The 20219-nt window shown below is 41.9% G+C and overlaps 3 protein-coding genes across 3 annotated transcripts; 1 reads left to right on the forward strand and 2 right to left on the reverse strand.

Moving 5' to 3' along the window:
* Window positions 1-2575: 2575 nt before the first annotated feature.
* Window positions 2576-6473, forward strand: LOC306696531 (zinc-binding protein A33-like; the record flags this gene model as incomplete). The annotated part of the gene is made up of 7 exons (XM_079160184.1): window positions 2576-2800; window positions 4421-4516; window positions 4622-4858; window positions 4954-4976; window positions 5063-5181; window positions 5281-5489; window positions 5904-6473. The coding sequence occupies 7 exons, from the start codon at window positions 2576-2578 to the stop codon at window positions 6471-6473; spliced, it is 1479 nt and encodes a 492-aa protein (XP_079016310.1).
* Window positions 6474-7496: 1023 nt separating this feature from the next.
* On the reverse strand, window positions 7497-12165 carry LOC306696532 (long-chain fatty acid transport protein 1-like; the record flags this gene model as incomplete). Its single annotated transcript, XM_079160185.1, has 13 exons — window positions 7497-7733; window positions 7818-7964; window positions 8091-8255; window positions 8651-8788; window positions 8900-9026; window positions 9110-9319; window positions 9426-9535; window positions 9859-9950; window positions 10238-10307; window positions 11141-11308; window positions 11425-11680; window positions 11766-11904; window positions 11996-12165. The coding sequence occupies 13 exons, from the start codon at window positions 12163-12165 to the stop codon at window positions 7576-7578; spliced, it is 1950 nt and encodes a 649-aa protein (XP_079016311.1). The 3' UTR covers window positions 7497-7575.
* Window positions 12166-15148: 2983 nt separating this feature from the next.
* Window positions 15149-20219, reverse strand: LOC306696533 (adhesion G protein-coupled receptor E5-like; the record flags this gene model as incomplete). Its single annotated transcript, XM_079160186.1, has 9 exons — window positions 15149-15270; window positions 15847-15948; window positions 16203-16371; window positions 16887-17045; window positions 17176-17393; window positions 18309-18503; window positions 19068-19111; window positions 19408-19551; window positions 20108-20219. 9 exons carry the CDS (start codon window positions 20217-20219, stop codon window positions 15229-15231), a joined length of 1185 nt encoding a protein of 394 aa, XP_079016312.1. The 3' UTR covers window positions 15149-15228.

The raw sequence follows: 20219 nt of genomic DNA on the forward strand, positions 1-20219 counted from the left end.
TAAAGGTCTACAGGCCACAAAGAGAGAGAGAGAGGGAAAGGACTAGTAGATATTTTTGTGTAAGAAATAATACATTAATGTAATATGAAAGTTCTAAAATCATTGCATTTTTAAGATTAGTTTGACATTCAGATATTCAAATATTCAGATAAACATGTGATTGGACCGGTCGTTACAATAAACAGAAATCCCCTCATGACATAACTGATGCTCAAAAATATTTGACCCCCATTTCTACAGCCTTACCTGAGATGTACCTGTGTTCTGTGGAGTTTAGGTGACAGGTGAGCTTCCCTCCCTTTCTCTTTCATCAGTCTCTCTCCTCTCGTCGTGTACTATCCGTTTACATCCTTATCGGTTGTGATTGTTTGTCCTCACCCTTATGATCACTCTTCCTCCACCTCTTCCTTTACTCACACGTCATTTCATTGTGGTGGACTCAATAAAACTGATTCATGTTGACAGTCAAAACTTGAGGCCCTCATGTTCTAGTTTATGCGCAGCAATGTTAAACAATGGAATCAGGACAAGAAATGTAATTCAGAGAGAATAAAAATGAAGTGGTGATTATAATTGACCCTGACTTAAGAATAATGGAGGGCTGGTGAAAGAGACAGGGGGATTCTAGCACTTCATCCTCTCAACATTTTGGCAGCAAAATCCATTTTCTGAGCATGATGTGACTGATGCTAAGTGGTACAACCCACCATCAGCTGTTGTCATTGAGCAAACCGATGAAAGAGCTGTGCAGGCTAGACGGAAAATTGTGTGCCGCAACTATGGAACCACTTTTAAGAGCAGCGAAGCTTTTAACTTCACCGTTTGCCATTGTCTCTAAAACTCCTCATGTCAGAGGAGAGACACGTAACTCTCCTTGTCAGGATTATCGGAGCCGAGGAGGAGGACAGCAGACCGAAGTCTACAAAACCATTACAGAAAATACATGCAAAGAAACATGCAGAGACAGCTGGCGGAGGGTGATGTGTCTCATCTTGTCCCAGCCAGTATGTGAGGCATAGGTTGCATAAAATGTGTGTGTGGGGGGGGGGGGGGGGGGGGGCTGCTGCTCAGGTTTGTGACCAAATCTGTTGCAGAAATCGTGTGTGATGATGGATGTTTGTAGGTGTGCATGCACACCATCATGCGTGTAAAGTAGCACCCGTATAAACAAAGTGGACATGGATATGTCTTTACATGATAACAGCTAAACCTGCATGAGACGATGAAAAAAAGCTTTGAGGACATGATCACATGCTTATCTCTTTGATTAACTCTTAAATGGTCCAACCCGGGACAAAAAAACTATGACATTTTTACACAGTTTTTAGTTTTTAAATGAATATTTCAGTTTTTAAATTATGAGCAGCCCCCAAGCGGTAGAGAATGTGTTGCAACACTACAATTTCTGCATGAATTTTTAGTTTTTTTTGTAATTTATATCTATAGATATATTTGAATTTTAACATGAAACAGATAATATGAAAACAAAACAAAATTACAATAAAATGAAAAGTAAATATATACAGCAAATTCTAAATTAACAAATATGTGTTCAGAAAGGAGTAGGCAGAAGTATAGACTTGATGGATGGAAAAAAAGTAACTGACTTTGTTTTATATAATATAAAAATGAAAGATTGTTTTAAAATAAAATAAAGAATGTTTTTATATTTTTCTTTTTGAAAAAATCATGACAAAGTTATCAGACCTTTGGAGGTTAATTGAAATGATTCTGCTTTTTAAAATATAATACATTTTAAGGTCCTTTTTTGTGAGAACTTCACCACAAGCAAATCATAAAATCATTTCCTGGGAGGAAATTATTTAGCTTTTGAAAAATGAGTGCACCCCTGGGACTTGACATACTTCTACCAAGACATCACGGCTCAAAATGTTCCAGGAGAATGTACGTATTATATGTCATTCATTTCACTTTGGAGCTTATGATTCAAGGAAATGTGATTCGCCTGTCAGAGCTGATCTGATGTTCTCTGGAACTGAGCAGCTCAAATTGTTTCGGGCAAGTGAAACTAGATCCATTTAACATAGCTCAGGCCGGGCATACAGTACATGAAGTGCTACTGTATGGGAAATGGACAAGTAAATAACAAAATGTCCAATCACCCCTTATTTTTTGCATGCAAAGTATGTCATTTAGTGAAAGAAGTGCTATACCTCTCTTGGGGGAAATACGTAAAGTACTTACAGTAACAAGCACAGGCACAGGAATAAATCTGGCCTTGGGATGTGTGAATGTTCCATAGATCACAGGGGTCATGAAAGTCAACCTGACACTATAGTGATGTATGGCTAAATCTGGTGTGGGCATGTTGGCCAAGCTTCAAGTTTGGAAAGGAGTGTGTAAGCAGTTCTACTTTAAGTAACTTCAGTGCTGCTCATGTTATACATAGTCAGAGCGGGACTCAAGACTGATGCATGTCAACTGCACATACATCACTGATATGGTAACAAACAAACACACTGCTCCTCCCCCCTTTCTATACCTTCCCATGATCCCACTTTACATCTGTTTTGATGCAAACTCACTTGCTGCAGTCTGGAGACCACCAACAACCATGAGCCTCCTATCCTTCCCCCCCGTCTCCCTTCACCGGGCAGAGGCAGAGGGTCTCGCCTCAACGTCCCGGTCAGTTGACTCTCCAGAGTGGTGTGAGGAACATGAAGAGAGTCTGTCCATGTTCTGCTTGGATGACCTGGAGCCTTTATGTGAACTATGTGCAGCTGAGAGCCACGCAGGACACAGGGTTTACCTCCTGACTGAGGCTGCAACAGACTGCAAGGTAGTGATCAGGTGCCACTGCAACTGATGTGTTTGAGCACTTGAGAGAAGATTGGCTTGCGTGACAGATATGGTTTCGTTTTGCAAAGTCGCACTGTGTGTGGTACGTTCTAATGAGCCTGCATGTGATATAAGGAAGAGTCTGAATGCCTTTTTGAATCACATGTTTTCTGATCTAGACATCCCACATCTTTTTAAAAAAAAGAGCCAGGACAAATCATATCACTAATCATCTAGTTTATTTTTTTTTTTTTATTCACTGAAGTAAAAAGCCTGAAATCGGCCTCCTTATTCCTCCACTGAAAGCAATAAAGCATCAGGCTGAGGGATTGGATACGGAGCAGCTGGCAGGGATTCACTGCTATCCTCAAGGACACTTCAGCAGTGCAGATGATTGCCAACAAGAGTGCTTGAATGCTGGTTTTCTAGTCTAGAGCCGTCCCTGCTGCCACAAAGCCAAACAAAACAGCGGTACAAAGACGTCAAATAACAGCAGAGCTCTTCCCAGATTTGAACCCTGCTTTTTGCTGAGACTAAGTGTGCCCCCTCATGACTGTTTCCATACTTTTTTATTAACATGCTTTCTGCGAACCACAGCAAGCAACAAGGAGGCAGTCAGGCATTTTTTCATCTCCTGTAAATATTTATTCTCCTGCCCAAACAGATGGCGCCCGTTAATCCAAGATTAGTTTGCACAGGCAGAATTTAGAGTGAGGTTTAAAAAGGGACCGAGTTGAAAACTAAGCTGGTAATTACTGTTGCTATCATCACGTCTCAAATGCATGTTTAGATCTCATTAGACGTGCAGTTTGACACACACACACTCCCCAAAATGCTCAGAATAACCTGAAGAGCTGGTGGATTATGTTAATTTTGTGTGAACTCAGTGTTATATATTCCTTTCAAATATTCCAGATTTATTAATACTGATGCATTGAAGTATAAGCAGCATGTTTTAGCTGGTTGAAGTAGAACACATCTTATTACAACGTGTGTTAGTTTGATTAATGAAATTCAAATGTCACCATGTGTTTGTTTGTGAATCCTTAGCGCTCCTGCAAACGCATTAGTCCACCCACACAGGTGTTGTCCCTTACGTCGCCTGATTAGGACTCTTCTCGGGATAAAGTCAAGTTAGATTTAGGGTCTTTTTAATACAGCAGACTATTCAATTTAATACGTTTTTCATAGTCATACCGATAAAAAATATGACTGAAAACCAGCAGGGACATAAAGCATACAATTATTTTTAAGTATATGCATTTATTGACCTTCATATTGTATTTTTTTGTTTTTCAGTTAAAGTACTCAGAATTGCCAATGTCAGTGTTCTATTATCATAAATCATATCACTTAAATATAATGATTGATGTAACAATATGTACGCAGAATGTTAATGTTGAAGCTTTTAAAGATGTAACTTTTTCTATCAGTAAATGTCTACCCTACATTTTGTTTTCTCTAAAACAGCTGTAGCTACCATAGTGCTCTTTGCTCAAGTTAACATGACTGACTCAGTACTTGACATGATGTGCTTACTACTACTTGCCTCCTGTGATATGGTTGCAACAGCTCTATCAATGGAGCGTATTTTCAAAGTGATTGTCCTTTTGGCCACTAGGAGGAGCTCAAGACATCACTAAACGGGCTGATGAAGAAGAAGACTCTGTACGAGAAGGTCACACTGACCTGTGAAGATGCATACAAACATAACCAGGTTGAAAAAATTACAACAACAAAAAAAGTTCAGATGCATTGTTAACTTTATGATCGGTTCACTCATCTTTCCTCACATGTCCCTTGCTTTTTCTATTCTTCATAGGCTGAGGTCAAACTCACAGAGGAGCACATGAAAAAGGAATTTGAGAGTCTCCACCAGTTTTTGAGAGAGGAGGAAGCAGCCAGGCTGCTGGCGCTCAGGGAGGAGCAGGAGGAGAAGAAGAGAGATGCAGAAGAACAGATAGACAGAATGAATCAGCTGATCAAATCTCTGGAAGAGAGGATGCAATTGGTTGAAGAGGAGCTGGATGCAGGAGGAGACGGTGTTGGATATTTAGAGGTAACAATCAGTCAAATGTTACATTATTTCGTCAATGAATGGGAGCAGGTCTTTGCACTTGAAATAGTAACCATGCAAACTCTTTTTTTTTACAGAACCATCAGGACATGATGAATAGGTATGTGCCATTTGTGGGGAATTTTCACACACAAGCACATATACATGCAAATGAAATGAAACTGTCTGCATGTGTCTTTACTGCAGTGCACAGACAGATCACGGGGAGCCACAGAAGGGGTGCAGACCTCTAATAGATGTTGCCAAACACCTGGGTAACCTCCAGTATGCCGAGTGGGAGAAGATGAGACACATCGCCCCATACAGTCAGTCCCTGTCTCTGCATGCCCGCACTCCCTGTTCCCTCCCCCCTTCAGTGCCCTCTGACCCCCCCCCCCCCCCCCCCCCCCCTCTCTATCTTCCAGCTCCAGTGACCCTGGACCCCAGGACAGCTGGCCAGTCTCTGAGGGTGTCTCCTGGATTAAACAGCGTCCACATCACCCCTGGAACCTCACAGGGGCTGGGGCAGTGTCTGGCTGTACCGGTCCCAGCTAACCCTGAACGTTTCCACCCTTATTCCTGCATCCTAGCGAGAGAGGGCTTTGACTCTGGGGTGCACTGTTGGGATATTGAGGTATCCACATACTGAGCCTGAGCAGTGTAACTATAAGCTATAATTATTAGCTAATATTAGCTTGGAAAATAGTTTCAGTACACCCGATTTCTAGGCTGTTTTTTTAATGTACTTGATTCCAGTTTAATACATTTCTGTTTAGATTTGGGAAATATATTTGTAGTAACGATAGTCTGTCACCGTTTATTAAAAATCATATTTGGGGGATCCTGGCAAAAAGAGAAAGAAAACATTACACCATTACATTTTGTGTTTGTGTAAACACAGATATCCCATAGATAATGGTTCCCGCCTCAAGAATCCGGTATCGGTTGGGCTCTAATATACTAATTCCTTGATATGCATTTATCTCTGAGCTATTTTCCGTGCCATCCACCCTGTTTGTCTAATCTTTCCATCTATTGATTTCAACAGATTGCTGACACCAACAATTGGACAGTCGGTGTGGCTGCTCAGTCAGTGTCTAAAAGGTCTGAGTTTGAGGCCTGTCCAGAGGCAGGACTCTGGTGTATCAGCCTGCGAGAGGGCGAGTACCTAGCTCTGACAGCTCCTGCTCAGACCCTAAAGTCACACCACCTCAGCAGGGTCCGTGTGAGGCTGGACTGGGATGAAGGGACGTTGGAATTCATGAATGCCGATACTGACAGACATCTTTTCACGTTTAGACATCGTTTTACTGAAAAGGTGTACCCATACTTTGAGTGTATATCGCTGTGTGGAGGCTTTACTGTGTTGGCACAGACAGCGAAGGTCAGAGTGGGGTCAGATTATGTCCCTGTGGAGGACAACTTGCAGATTTCTTCTTTGAGAGAGGAGAAGAAAACCAAACCTCAGAGATGCACCTCGAAGGGCCGGCTCATTAAAACGAAACCTACTGGAAAGGAAAAGACAACAGACAACAAAGCGCCTGTCAAACCACAGGGCAGAGAGCCCAGGTTCAGTGTGACCTACCATGTTTCACTGAACAGAGCTCATCAACAATGAATCTAACACACACAATCACAGACGAATCATGTCGATCATATGGTTCATCATCTGTGTGTCAAATAAGCCATCATTAATTATAATGCCGTCTTTTACATTCACACAGGTGTTACTCTTCATTTTTAGTAGCATGGCTCTGAAGATGGCAATGTTGGTCCAGTACTTTGGTCCAGCCTTAAATATCTCAACATTATTAGATGGATTGCCATGAATTGTTAGACACTCATGTTCCCCAGAGGATGAATCCTGATGACTTTGGTGATGCCCTGACTTTTCATCTAGCGCCACCATGATGTTAACATTTGTAGTTTTGAATGAAATGTCTCAACAATTGGATTGTATTGCCATGAAATTTGGTGCAGACATTTATATTCCTTTCAATAATTAATTTGGTCATATCTTGAATATTGATTTGCAGGATCATGTGATCAAAGTACTTTGGTTTGTGTCTAAATGCCTGCTAAACTAATTAACTCAATGTTCCCATCAGCCTCAGCTGTACTTTGTGATTAGTAATATCAGCAAAAGTAGCATGCTAACACATTACGATAAGACGGTGAACACGGTGAACATTATACCTGCCAAACATCAACATGTAAGCATCGTCATTGTGAGCATGTTCGCATTTAGAGCAAAGCACCGCTGAGCACAGCCTCTGGCATACCGTCGATGTAAACTGTCGTGTTTTAAATACGTTTAAGAATTGATTAGATCGGATTTTGTTTTTAAGGAGTGTGATGAAAATATATATTTGTCGTGTGCTCATCAATATTTAAATCCTCTGAAATTGTATTATATCCCAACAACAGAGGCTAATAACGTGTACGTTTTTCTTTATATTGAAAGCTAAGTTTGTTTTTATGCAAAACGCTTCATATTGTCATCTGTTCTGTTGCAACACATTCAAATTTGTATTAAATCTGGTATAAAAAATAGATGAGTTTATTTGGTGCAAGAAAAAACAAACATATTTCATATTTCCATATCAGCATTTAAAGTCCCTGGAATTACATGCCTGTGTTTTCCTTCTCTATCTTTCTCCTTTTGAATATACACACACTATCCTCTTCAACAGTCGGTTACTTCTCAGCCTCCTCCTGTCTCACAGACACACTCTCCCCTCCACGATGGCATTATATAGTTCATCAGTAACAGCCTCGTAACGCCCGGCACGACTGTTCAGAAAATACATCTTTTCACTCGAGTCTTGCGGCTTGTATCCTTCCCTCTGCAGCCGTGTCTTCTGGATTTTAAAAGTACCTGAGGACAAAAGTGGAAACTTTAGTTCACGTGTGACTTTGTGAATGTGTGTGTGTTTTGCATGTCCTTGCGTCACCCTCTCACCTGTAGTGTCAACAGATGGCATGAGTCGCAGGAAGACGGGGCGTGCGTAGGAAGGCAGGGCTTTCTGTACAGCGATCAAGAACGCATCGAGGTCAAACTGGCCTCCTGCGTGAGCTATTGCAGCCATACCGGCCTTCCCCTCCACACCTGCAGACAGACAGAAAGGTGAGGCCACGAACAGAAGACTGTAGGCTGTAACCACACATTAAGCACTTCATCTTCTGTCCGTCATTCATGCGGCGTCCCGTCCCGACTGTCTCGTCTCATCTCTACCTGGTACAGAAGCTCCATAGACGGCTACAACCGCGTGTCCCAGCAGGCGGCTCAGGACCCCCTCCACCTCCGTGGTGGAAACGTTTTCCCCTCGCCAACGGAATGTGTCGCCGCTACGGTCCCTGAAATAAATGTAGCCATATTCATCCATCACCAGCATGTCACCTGAGAGACAGACAGACAGACAGACAGACAGACAGAGACAGAAATAACAGCAATCATCGTCATCATCCCCGGAAGGGATCACAGGGTAGAGGACAAAGACAAAAAGTAGAGTCTGTAGTGATGATGACTCACCAGTACAGTTTTGATCTGGTATGACTATGATTCACTGTTGGCTTCTCTCTATTGTTATTGTGGCAAGGTGGGAAACATAATGGACAGGTTCCCAGTCCGCCATCACAGACAGTGAATCACTAACATTCACATTTATATTTAAAGTCTCCAGACCAGCTGTCTTATATTGTGTGTCTTCAGGCTGTGGGAGGGAACCTGTATGAACCCAGACATTTCATTCTTATTATTCTGACTGTGCTCTAGAGAAACACACTGAGGCATACCTGAGACATACGCAGAGTCCCCCACCTTGAAGACATTGTGCGCTATTTTCTGATTGGTGGAATCCTTATCAGCGTAGCCGTCAAATCTCCTGAGTGGATCAGTGTGGTTGATGCGTCCTACCAACATGCCCGGCTCACCTGCAGAGACGGAGAGGTACAGGGGAACAACATTTTCAACCGTTTTTATCCAGTTGTGACAGTGCGTGTGTGTGTGTGTGTGTCTGTGTCTGTGTCTGTGTGTGTTCTCACCGGGTAGGCAGGGTATACAGAGGCCTTGTGAATCCCTGAGCAGCTCTCCGTTCTCCTCCTGCACCCTGACCAGTCTGATGGGGTAAAAGCTGGGCAGGATGCGACTGTTGAAGCCACACGCCCCCACCTGGACGTGTAGGACATGATACGTCAGACAGGATTGAAGTTTGGAAAACACTCTACTTTGAAATAATTAAAGACAACACACACCTTTCCATCTATGTTGAGCAGGCTGCAGTTGCACTCTGTGGCGCCATAAAATTCCCCAATTCGTGGGATTCTGAATCTCTGGACAAACTCTTCCCACACAGAAGGACGGAGGCCATTGCCAATGGCAACACGCACCCGGTGATGTGCTTCGGATGAACGGACCGGCTGGGCCAACAGGTAGCGGCAAATCTCACCTATGTATTGAATTACCTTTGACAAAAAGGAGATCGGTCAGTTCAAGGGAACCAGTTGGACAGCTGGCCTGCAGCTCGACACTCCTCGTTGTTAACGGAGTTTGGTGGCGTTGTGAACTCACTGTGCACTTGTGTTTGACACAGTCGTCCCAGAAGCAACTGGCTGAGAACTTCCTTCTGACGACAACAGTCAAACCAAAGAGCAAACACTGGCCGACGCCCATGATGGTACCTGGTAACATTCATATTTTCACATGAGTAAACATATGCTGTGTACATACAGAAAGGCACAATGATAGTGGTCAACCTATTATTATTCTTTTTTTCCCTTAAGCTTAACAGATTCTGGTATTGCAATTCAATGATATTAAACCCCAGGGGCATAAGGACAGAAAGGCACACAAGAACCTACTGGTACAATTCATTCAGAGAGGAATAGTCTTCAACCTCTATGACAACATGTTTTTAAATTAAGCATTTTATAAAGACACAATGATATAATACGGGGATCGACAGGAAAAATGGCTGGGAGAGAGCAGATCGAGTGATTCCTACCTGCAGAATGATACAGGGGAAGACAGTTGTAGATGACGTCATTATGACACAAACCAAAGGAGTGGAAACCAAAGGCAGCGATGCGATAATACCTGAAAAGAAAGATGGAATAAAGTGACTGACATCCATCATCACCAGACCTCATCAAACAACACTGACCAGAAATCCTTATGGCCCTGATTTTATTAAAACACTTTTTACTGCAATAAGAGCTAATAACCAGACAATGACAAATGAGATACATATAAAGTCAGATGTATATCGATAAATCATCAGAGTTTATGGTTCCTACAACTTGCTACTGCAAGTGTCAGGTAGACACTTTGTGTTCCCTCCATTAACTTACAGTGCATCAGATTGAAACCACAGATTAACTCACCGACTGTGCACCACCACAGCTGCCTTCGGCATACCTGTTGTACCAGAAGTGTAGATGTAGAAAAGTCTGTCTGAATGCACAGAGAGAGAGAGAGAGAGAGAGAGAGAGAGAGAGAGAGAGAGAGAGAGAGAGAGAGAGCGAGGAGAAGACAGGAAAAGAAAAGTAAGTTGTTACTTTAAAGAAGCTTTAGAATGACTTGTTGGCCTTTTGGCCCTCATCAGACAGAAAGGACAGATAGACTGGAAAGAGCGGGAGACAGAAAGGACGACATGCAGCAACGGTTAGCGGGTCGGATTTGAACTTGGGAGCCCATGGAGCTGGATTGTTACAGGGAAAGTTCACTTATTCTTTGTGTTTTGTTTCACGTGTGTGGTATGCACCCAGACTCTCCCCTTCATTCCTTAACATGTTTCTGTCTCTCCTTCCATACTCTCTGTTTATTAGACAGCCTGCGCAAGCAAAGACTTGAAGAGTATTAACTTAGGAATGTCATGAGATAACAGGGGAAAAACCAATACAGATAAGAAGCAAATCATTAAGAGGAAAGTGAATGCACAGATATATCACCTAACATATCACGTCAAGAGTGAAGTTTAGATAGAAATGTAAAGGAAAGTATGTTTCAAGATGCACTTAGATCTTGGATGATATCCAGTGTTTCTTTGAAATGAGTTGATGATTTGTTTGACAGTTGTGCGTGTGCTCATGTGCATCCTCCATCGAGTCAAAGAAGGCCAGAAAGACTGACATCTGGCAACGAGCAGTTCACTCTGGCAGGCAAAGACTTGCTAGGGAAAACATGGTGTTGCAATCAGAACTGATATCCTGAAACACGATGAGGACCTGATATGGCAACACAGTCATACCGGCAACCCCACGCACAAACGCTCCGCAGAGACTCACCGTTGAAGTCCTTCCTGAGTGTGTATCGCGGTGGGTGTTTGGGCGAGCGGTCCAGCAGGGCGTCCAGGCTCTGGACCCGGAGGCTGCAGAGCTTCTCTTCACCGTCCTGCTCACCGCTGCCGAACAAAACCATGTGGGGCTGCAGGGAGTCACTCGCCTCTGACACCGCTGGGAGAGAATCCAAAAGTCATGTGATACAGATGTGACTGTCAAACCACCGCCTGCATATTCTGTAGTACTCAGTCAATACCCCAAGCTGCCTTGCATTATCCACATGTTCCTACCGTCTCTCATCTCTGCCCCGAACACCATTGCCCGAGCACCAGACACGCCGACACAGTGCAGAAGCGAGTGCTGTCGGAGGTTGTGGTTTATGAGTGCAGCCTCCACGCCGACCATAGACAGCCCCAGCCACAGAGCCACCACCAAGGGCTGGCTCTCCATGTACACAGCCACCACGTCTCCCTCAGCCCACCCCTGTGCCAGCGCCCAGTGAGCCACAGCATGGCACCGCTCTTGCAGCTCCCTGAAACTCCAAACCTGGAATAAAATGAAGATGGAAATGCAGTGAGTCCGTCCATCTCAGTCAAACGGCATTCATCTGTAATCCTCGATGAGTCCTCACCTCTCCTGTCGCCTCGTAGATCAAAGCAGGTTTGTCCGGGTGCAGTGTCACCACCTGGGCAAAGAGGGCAGGGATGGTGCTTCTATTTCGCAGATTACGGCTCATGGAAAACCTTACCCGCAGGATAACGACCAGGCACCTTTTTAGAGAAGAGTTGAACAGGGGTGAATGAAAGAAAGTTTGCAACAGGAATGGAATAGAAACACGCATAAAAAAAGAAAAATCCTTACATTAAGTCTCTTTTGATGGTGCATAGAGCGACATGCAGGTACTTCCAGGAACCCCTCCAGACCATGAAGAGCCCCAGCCCTGCCAACAGGCTGCAGATCCAGGGGAAGGAGAGCAGCCTGTCAGCCCCAAGCACAGCGAGCCACCCTGTGACACCACTCATCAGATGCATATCTGTGGGCGTACAGACAGTGACTTCGTGCACAGAAACCTTCACAGTACATAGACTTGTGGTTTGGTGAGAGGAGGCTTACCTGTCCGAGAGTTCCAATCCTGCTCCACCAAGGAATAAAGAAAGGAGTCAACAGCAGCGAAGCGCTCCTACAACAAGTCCAAAGATGTATCAGTAAACTTTTTAAAGTGGAGCCGGCGCAGCTTAGACGAGCTGTCAGAAGTAACATTAGACGTGATGAGCGGCAGCACGTACTGGATCTGAAAGCGACGCAGGATACAACTCATAAACTCCTGCGTCACGGAAGCATCGCTCCCTGCGGTGTGATTACCCCCCCCCCCCCCCCCCCCCCCGGGAGAACAACACGTAGAGTCACATTTAATGAATCACGAATGTCTGTCAGTCTCATTTCTTTCGGGAAAAAATATTGTTCGTTTCATGAGAAACTCGGAATGACACATGTCGTAAATGGCCGTGGGGAATTCATTTACTGGAGTAAATAATGTACAATGGAGGAATATAAGTCATAAAAATGTTTTATTTTTTTATTGTGCATCAAAACGTAAAGCACGGTAGAATGGCGCTAGATATAATATTACATAATAACATACAAGCAGAATCTTAGAGCAGTTTGTTTTGCGAATTGTTAGCAGTTCATCTCACTAGAAATCACTGTTGAAAAGCGAACAAGGGCCAAGTTAAAAACAATTGTCTTGTTTGAAGGCCAACCACTACACAGTGTCTTCAATGGACTCCGAAGCTCATTCAGTGAGAGTCAGGATGCCTCAGTGTTCTACTGAACGACTGAGAAGGTCTTTCGTTCCAGCAGCTGTCCGATTTTTTAATGAACACCTTTAGAGGTTTCTATCTTTCTGATATCAATCATGTTTTATATGGTATTGTCTGGTGTTATTTACTCTTTGTAATGTGTCTTTGTCTGGTGTGTACTGTGGACTGTGTCGTCTGTATGAGTTGTGGGTGGCAAATAAGTTTCCCCACTGGGGATTAATAAAGTTATTCTAATCTAATCTAATCTTTATTCTATGAGCTACATGTTTGGTCTGTCAGCTAGCCTAATTACAATCACATAGATACAATATTTCCCCTTGAACTGTAGAAGTATAACGGAGCATAAAATATAAATACAAAAAGTACAAGTACCTGCAATCTGTTGACGGGAGATTGAGCACATTATTAAATTAAGTGTTTTGCTGCTACACGCTAACATTACTGGTATGACCAGTATGTAATGTTAGCAAACTTTACAGAGATATTGCTGCCGAATGGACATCACTCACTCAGTTTGATATATTTATGAAGTCTCATTTTAAATAGTCTATAGCTGAGTGAATTATTGCCTGCTGTCACCATCCACCACAGATATATTGAAGGGTTGTAATGTTTCACAATCATCATGTCAGTGAGTCATCCATCTACTGTCTTTGATGCAACAGTAAGTGGGCAAGTCTCTGCAACTTTGAGTCATTCTGACTAATTTACATCAGTCTACACTGAAATCTATCTATCAATCTATATATCTATATATCCATCTATCTATCTATCTATCTATCTATCTATCTATCTATCTATCTGTCTGTCTATCTATCTATCTATCTATCTATCTATCTATCTATCTATCTATCTATCTATCTATCTATCTATCTATCTGTCTATCTGTCTATCTACATATAGTTATCCATCTGCTGAGGACTAACGTTAAAAAAACACTACCGATTTTTCAGATGAAATAGAAGCTTTAATAAAAATGGTGGCACATATTCTTTAAAGAAAACCAAACAACATACAACAAAACAAAGTAGAACCTATGAACAGTTTAGTTGTTAAACCAACACTCTGTGCGTGGTCTTAATCTGGCTCGTAGATGAGAAAGGGAGAAGCAATTCAAATATAAACAAATGGTGCGGGACAAAACCAATCACATAAAAAGACTGATTTTCTTTATTCCAAACGGCCTCTCTCTTTATAGAAAATACAAAAATATACAAATAGCTTTTTTACAACAAGTAAACTGTTCAGGTTCTGTGAGTGAGGCTGGTTCTCAAGTTGATGGTTGCACCATTTGAGTGAGGATGTGCTGGATTATCATTTCTTTGTAAAAGTGCAATAACACAAACAAAAGGTCTGTACAACTCCCATTAGACCTCATTAAAACTATTGAATTTCTCATTTAAGGGATGCAATAATTTACAGTCACTAACAATCTGTGGAGACATTGGCTAACGGCTGTAATAAGACAACATGACGACAAAATGGAATTGTATTCCATAAACACGGTTTGATTGCAGGAAGCTGCAGGCTTATCAGAAGGGTGGGTCTGTTTTGTGAATTTGCCAAGCAGCTATTTTGGGGCTGGATTTGTTTTCTTATTAAAAGAGAAACATATAGCTTTAAAAGAACACCAGTGACAAAAGGCACATCTCAATTGCAAATCAATTGCAAGAAAAGATTATCTATAAATAGCCACAAGTGATGAAAACAAATCACTTATTTTGTTAAAAATCAAGAAACAAGAGACATACAATCCTTGTGAGAACACATGTTGGATTTGTAGGACCATGAAGGGAACTTCAGAGAAACTGGGACATATTCATCATCAGTCAGTTGCTTCCTTGCCATTTAAATACAGAACATGGAAAACAATTCTAAAAACACACCCACCCTTATTTTATTTACATAAAACATTTATAAAAATACAGCACAAACTGTTTGCTCATGCTTTAAGAGCGTTACTCATATTTTAATAAATCTCGACAGGTTTAAAAAGGCATTTTCTGACATTGAGTGTGTGTATGTGTCACTTTTAATCCTTTGAAAGGAGATACAGTTTATATTAGGATTATGATGTGTTTTTGATGAACCGATAAGATACTGAAATATCTTTCACTTTTGTGGTAAAACAAAACTGAAATGGTTTCAATTGACATCATGGTAAGAAAATAATGACAGATTTATTAATTTAAGTCTTCCAAACCTTTAAACTTAGCCCGGATAGGTTAAAGGTGTGACAGTCTGTCTTTGGGGTACAATAACTGATAGAGCGCTTCATATTTTTGATTCTCCGGTGTGCCGCCCACTCCGAGAACGCTGAATGAACACAAACAAAGATCAGAAACAATGTTAGACAACGCTCTGTTTGCCACAATGGAAGATGTCTGATTTTAATAAAGTAAAATACCACAATGTTAAAATACTCCATAAGCAGTAATTGTCTGACACTCAAAAGTATATTTACGTAAAAATTCATTCAACAAAATGTACTTAGCGTATAAATTGTAAGTGTTATGCATAATTCAACATAAATGCTATTGCTATATATATTATATGAATGAAATAAAACGTTTGATGTATTATCATGTCAACATCCTTTTCATGTTGTAGTTGGTCAAGGTGGATCTAATGGTAACGCTTAATCTCTAATGATGCATTATATTTTTTTGCATGTAAATTTGAATCTGCAAAGTAACACGTTACTGTAAATGTCAGCTAAATATAGGCAAATAAGAATTAGAAGTACAACATTTCCACCTGGGATGTTGTAAAGATGAAGTATTAGGCAGTATAAAAAAGAAATACTCAAAGTGTGGTACCGCAAAATTGTACAAAAGTACCGAATTTGAGTATTGGTGTTTGTGGTAGTAAGTAATGTCCCATTAAACTTACTTGTGACTGACTACTGGAGGGATTGGTACTGCTGACGTCGGAGTACCTCTTCTTCTGTGGTGTGCAGACACGGGAGAGGAAATGGGCGTACTCGTCTCTCACCTGCAGGGGGCAGCAGAACATCAGACCAAAAATCCACTGCTCGAAACCTTTATATTTCTGTCGCTACACTTTCTCTTTTAGGTTCTGGTGTGTTAATATCTTACCTGCATGCATACAGACCCAGCGCATTAATTACACACACACACACACACACACACACACACACACACACACACACACACACACACACACACACACACACACACACACACACACACACACACACACACACACACACAGCTGCTGTGTCCTACCTGTTTAGACAGCAGGCAGTGCATGATGAATACCAGTGCACCCTGCAGGCTGTTGAGGATAGTGAAGATGTATGCTTCCACCGTGGTGCCCTCTTGAAACAGGAAGGCCCCAAACACCCACATCAGACGCAGTATGCACATCTGGGCAATGGCTGTCACTGTGAAAGCTCTGCAGAGGAGGAAGATGGGGGAGGGTGGGTTCAAAGAAAAGACAACAGACAGAGAATGAAAGGAAAGATTAACATGAGCCCAATGACTCAGTTATCACTGCAGCATCTGGAAAATCCTTAAACAGTGGAAAGAAGAGATAAATATAAAAGGAAAAATCCTTGCAGAGCAACACTATTTCAACTCTGCATGGGCCCTTGGTAGTATTTGGTGATATATCTCTCTTATTCCCATTAATAGCTTGCAATATAATCCACAGGGGAAGTGGGGAAGCAGCATGTCATTAGAGAGCAGAGTTGGTACTAAGAAAACATTTGCGACATTTCCCCCCACAAAACTCCCACATTCTTTCCATCCATGCATTTTTCAGGTCCCAAAGCTGCTCCATTCGGCCAACATACGTATTCATGTGCGTACTGGTTTAGGTGACATTACGTCACATTACGTCACACATTAACACAAGAGCAGACATACACAAATAGACACTGCTACACACAAACAAGCACACACACTCACCTAATTTTATGCAGTTTGGAGAGGTCTGGGTTGAGGCTGGTGAACTTCAGGGCCAGCTTCCAGACGGTGACGATGAAAAAGAAGACATTGAGGATGATGATGAAGCACACAGGACTGTAGAAACTCCAGATGAGGCCGTGTTCCAGAGACAGCCAGCAGCTAGATGAGAGGAAGGAAACGCATGTGCATGACAGAGTTTTCCTGAAGTCACAGAGATAGATAACAGCAGGTCTGTGTAATGCACTGACATAATTGCTATCACACATTAAGTATTCAAACACACACATACTATTGATCGGTGCCGTATCCGTTTGGTCTAATGATGACAGATATAACGACGATAAGGAGAGGTGTCCCATAACCAGTGAGGAATAAGTAGAGGGGCCGCATGGTGGCGTTGAACACCAGGACCACCATACGGTACAGCTGCACCCCTTCTAACAGCATCCAGGTAAACACTCCCAAGAAGAAGTAATGGAGCATCGCCGCAACGAACCTGCAGCCGCCCTGTAATAATGTGAGCACATGAAGAAAGAGATCAGAGGACTGAAATGTCTCACAGCACCAATCAGATCCAGATACTACTTTAAATAAGAAGTGTCAAAGATATTTTTGATGATCGTGACCTTAATTAGATTACAGTCATATAAATTAAATCAAGACCATAAATTAACACACTGTATATTATTAGAAGTAAGAATCCTGCATTCAAATTGTTAGTAAAAGTGTAAAATCAACTTCAGTACCAAAAGTAAAGTATTCAAAACTAGTAAGATTAATAATATATAAGTCTACTGTTCCATTATTATTAATAACGCATTAACATTTGACCAACATTACAGTAATCAGAGTAATTACTGTGAATACTATTGCTGTCAAAATATATTCTCCTGATATGTTGTGAAGTACAATATAAAGTTGCATAATATGGAAAGTATAAGATCACTAACCTGTAATTAAATACAGTAACTATCCACCACTGATCAAGACACATGTGTCAATTCTATGTCTTTCAGAAGTGCTCTCTAGTTGGACAATAAAAACAAAAAAACATCCTATTTGGCCATTTTGTGATTTTCCGCTCCACTGTCAGCCTTTTCAAGAAAAGTACTGTCTGTGAAAAAGCCTCTGAGTGCAATCTACCTTTTTTCCCCCTCAAGATAACCACAGGGGCGTTTGACTGTAACGTGGCAGGAAGACATGCTTGAGGTTGTACATTGCAGAAACGCTCTAATGTTGAAAGTTAATGTGAGGAGTGCCTCTTCACATTGACTTTGTTGCATGTAAACAGGAACATTAGTGGAACAGTTCAACCCAGTCTAAATGTTTTAATCAAATTACTTTCTTAGTGAATACAATGTCAATCCTGATGATTACAGCAGCATGTGTAGCTGCAGTCGCTATTTGCTTCACCAAACATACCACAGGTTTAGTTTGTGAAATGCCAGCCAGAAAGATGAGGTCAGCCATGAAGAGGCAGATGCAGAGGTGCAGGTGGATGGTGGTGCGGGTTCCTTGTATGGAGCGGCAGAACTTGAATGTCAGGATGCACAGTACGAGGCACAGCAGGGAGATGGTCAATCCTATCTTGGTCCCCAACTGGAGCTCTAACTTGTGCTGGTAGAGAAGATGTGGTAGTTGCAGAGGTTATCATTTACAACATAATATGTGTGTGTGTGTGTGTTACTCTGACATGTAGGGGAATGAGGAGGAGAAAAGTAAGAAGTAAGTTTATTGTCCATCAGCATTAACTAATCTGTTGGTGAAATAAACAAGCTGGAAACACAACATTTATATATTATCTATATATTATATATATATATATTATTAAGTTGATAATGACAAACTTGTTAGCAAACAGCTGCCTATTTACACATTGAACTGATACATTATCAGTCATTTGGAATCGAGTTTCTGGCCACCTGACGAATGTAAGTTCAATATTTACTCTATATTTAAGACTATTCAGTTTGCCCTTCTAAAACATGTGTATACTCAAAACTACAGGGCTGCAGGGAGGTTTAGTAAATTGAGGAAATTGGTTAAAATATTCTTAAGACAACCCACAGTGCTTGATTATAACTGACCCTGCACTCTGAGCTTGTGAAAATAAACCCTCTGTTATAACTAAATACATTGTTGCAGTGTGCTAATAATGTTGTATCTAAACATGCAGCTTACCGGTGCAGGACCGCCGTTTCCATTGAAGCTGTCACAGTCGAGCTCTTGATGGAACGGAGAGAAACGTCAGATTATCATCTCACCGGTTGAGTTTGACACTTCACTCCAGTATGCATTGAAAGCAGAGGAGTGTGACAAAATCTATGCAGCAAAAACAGCAGCTCTGAACAGAAGCTCATCCTCAGTATCCCATGAGACATTCACCACAGGTTATCTGGGATCACATGAGTCATTGGATAAACCTGGGAAGTTTATCCAAGGAGGTGCGTGAACATGTAGAATCTTCATATGAGCTAATAATAGATAGTGATGGAGAGGAATAGTGTATGCATTCACTCACTTGAGCATGTTGTCCTGTAGTTGCCATAATTGGTGTATCCTGTTGAACACATGCACCAGTAACTGCCATTTCTGTTTTCACAAGTCCCGTGTTCTCCACAGAGGTCTTCTTTCTTGACTTCAGCTTCTTTGCATTCATCGATGTCTGAGTTAGAAGAGCAAACAGAGACATAATCACTGACATTCCTCATGGGCAAGGATTTCAGTCTGGAACCAATCCGAATATAGCAGGTATGGCAAATGGAACAAATGTTTCTGTAATGTAACTACGGGCACAGTCGTGTGAGTCATTCGTTGTTGGCAAACGGAAGCTCAGACAGCTCTGAACTTTGCCTGCAACCAGTGTGAGATGTTGTTAAGAGCTGCAATTTGTACAAGCAGGAGGCAGGACATGGCTTTGTGGTTTGTGTCAGAGTACAGGGAGCTACAATAGTTACAAAAATTGTCAGAGGCAGCCACCACCGATTCCCAATTTGGTGGAAATGATCTAACAAGATGCATCGACACACACACACACACACACACACCAGAGTTTTCAGGACTGTGTAGATGAGTACAGACCAAACTTGATTGAAATATCTTGTTTGGTCAACTTTGCCCTTTTTGACTCGATTGAGCATATCGTTTAGTGATCTCCCGAACTCCCAGCACAGCACCAGTCACAAGTGTAGACATACATTGAACAAGTAGACAGTATTCACCTTTGCAGTTTCCAGGGCTACTGGTGGCGTTGGTGTACCCAAAGCGGCAGGTGCAGTTGTAGCTTCCAATCAGGTTGGTACAATTAGCAGCGTGACCGCAGATATCTGTCAT

Source organism: Pholis gunnellus (genome assembly GCF_910591455.1).
Source record: "Pholis gunnellus genome assembly, chromosome: 5".
In the NCBI taxonomy this organism is placed as follows: domain Eukaryota; kingdom Metazoa; phylum Chordata; class Actinopteri; order Perciformes; family Pholidae; genus Pholis; species Pholis gunnellus.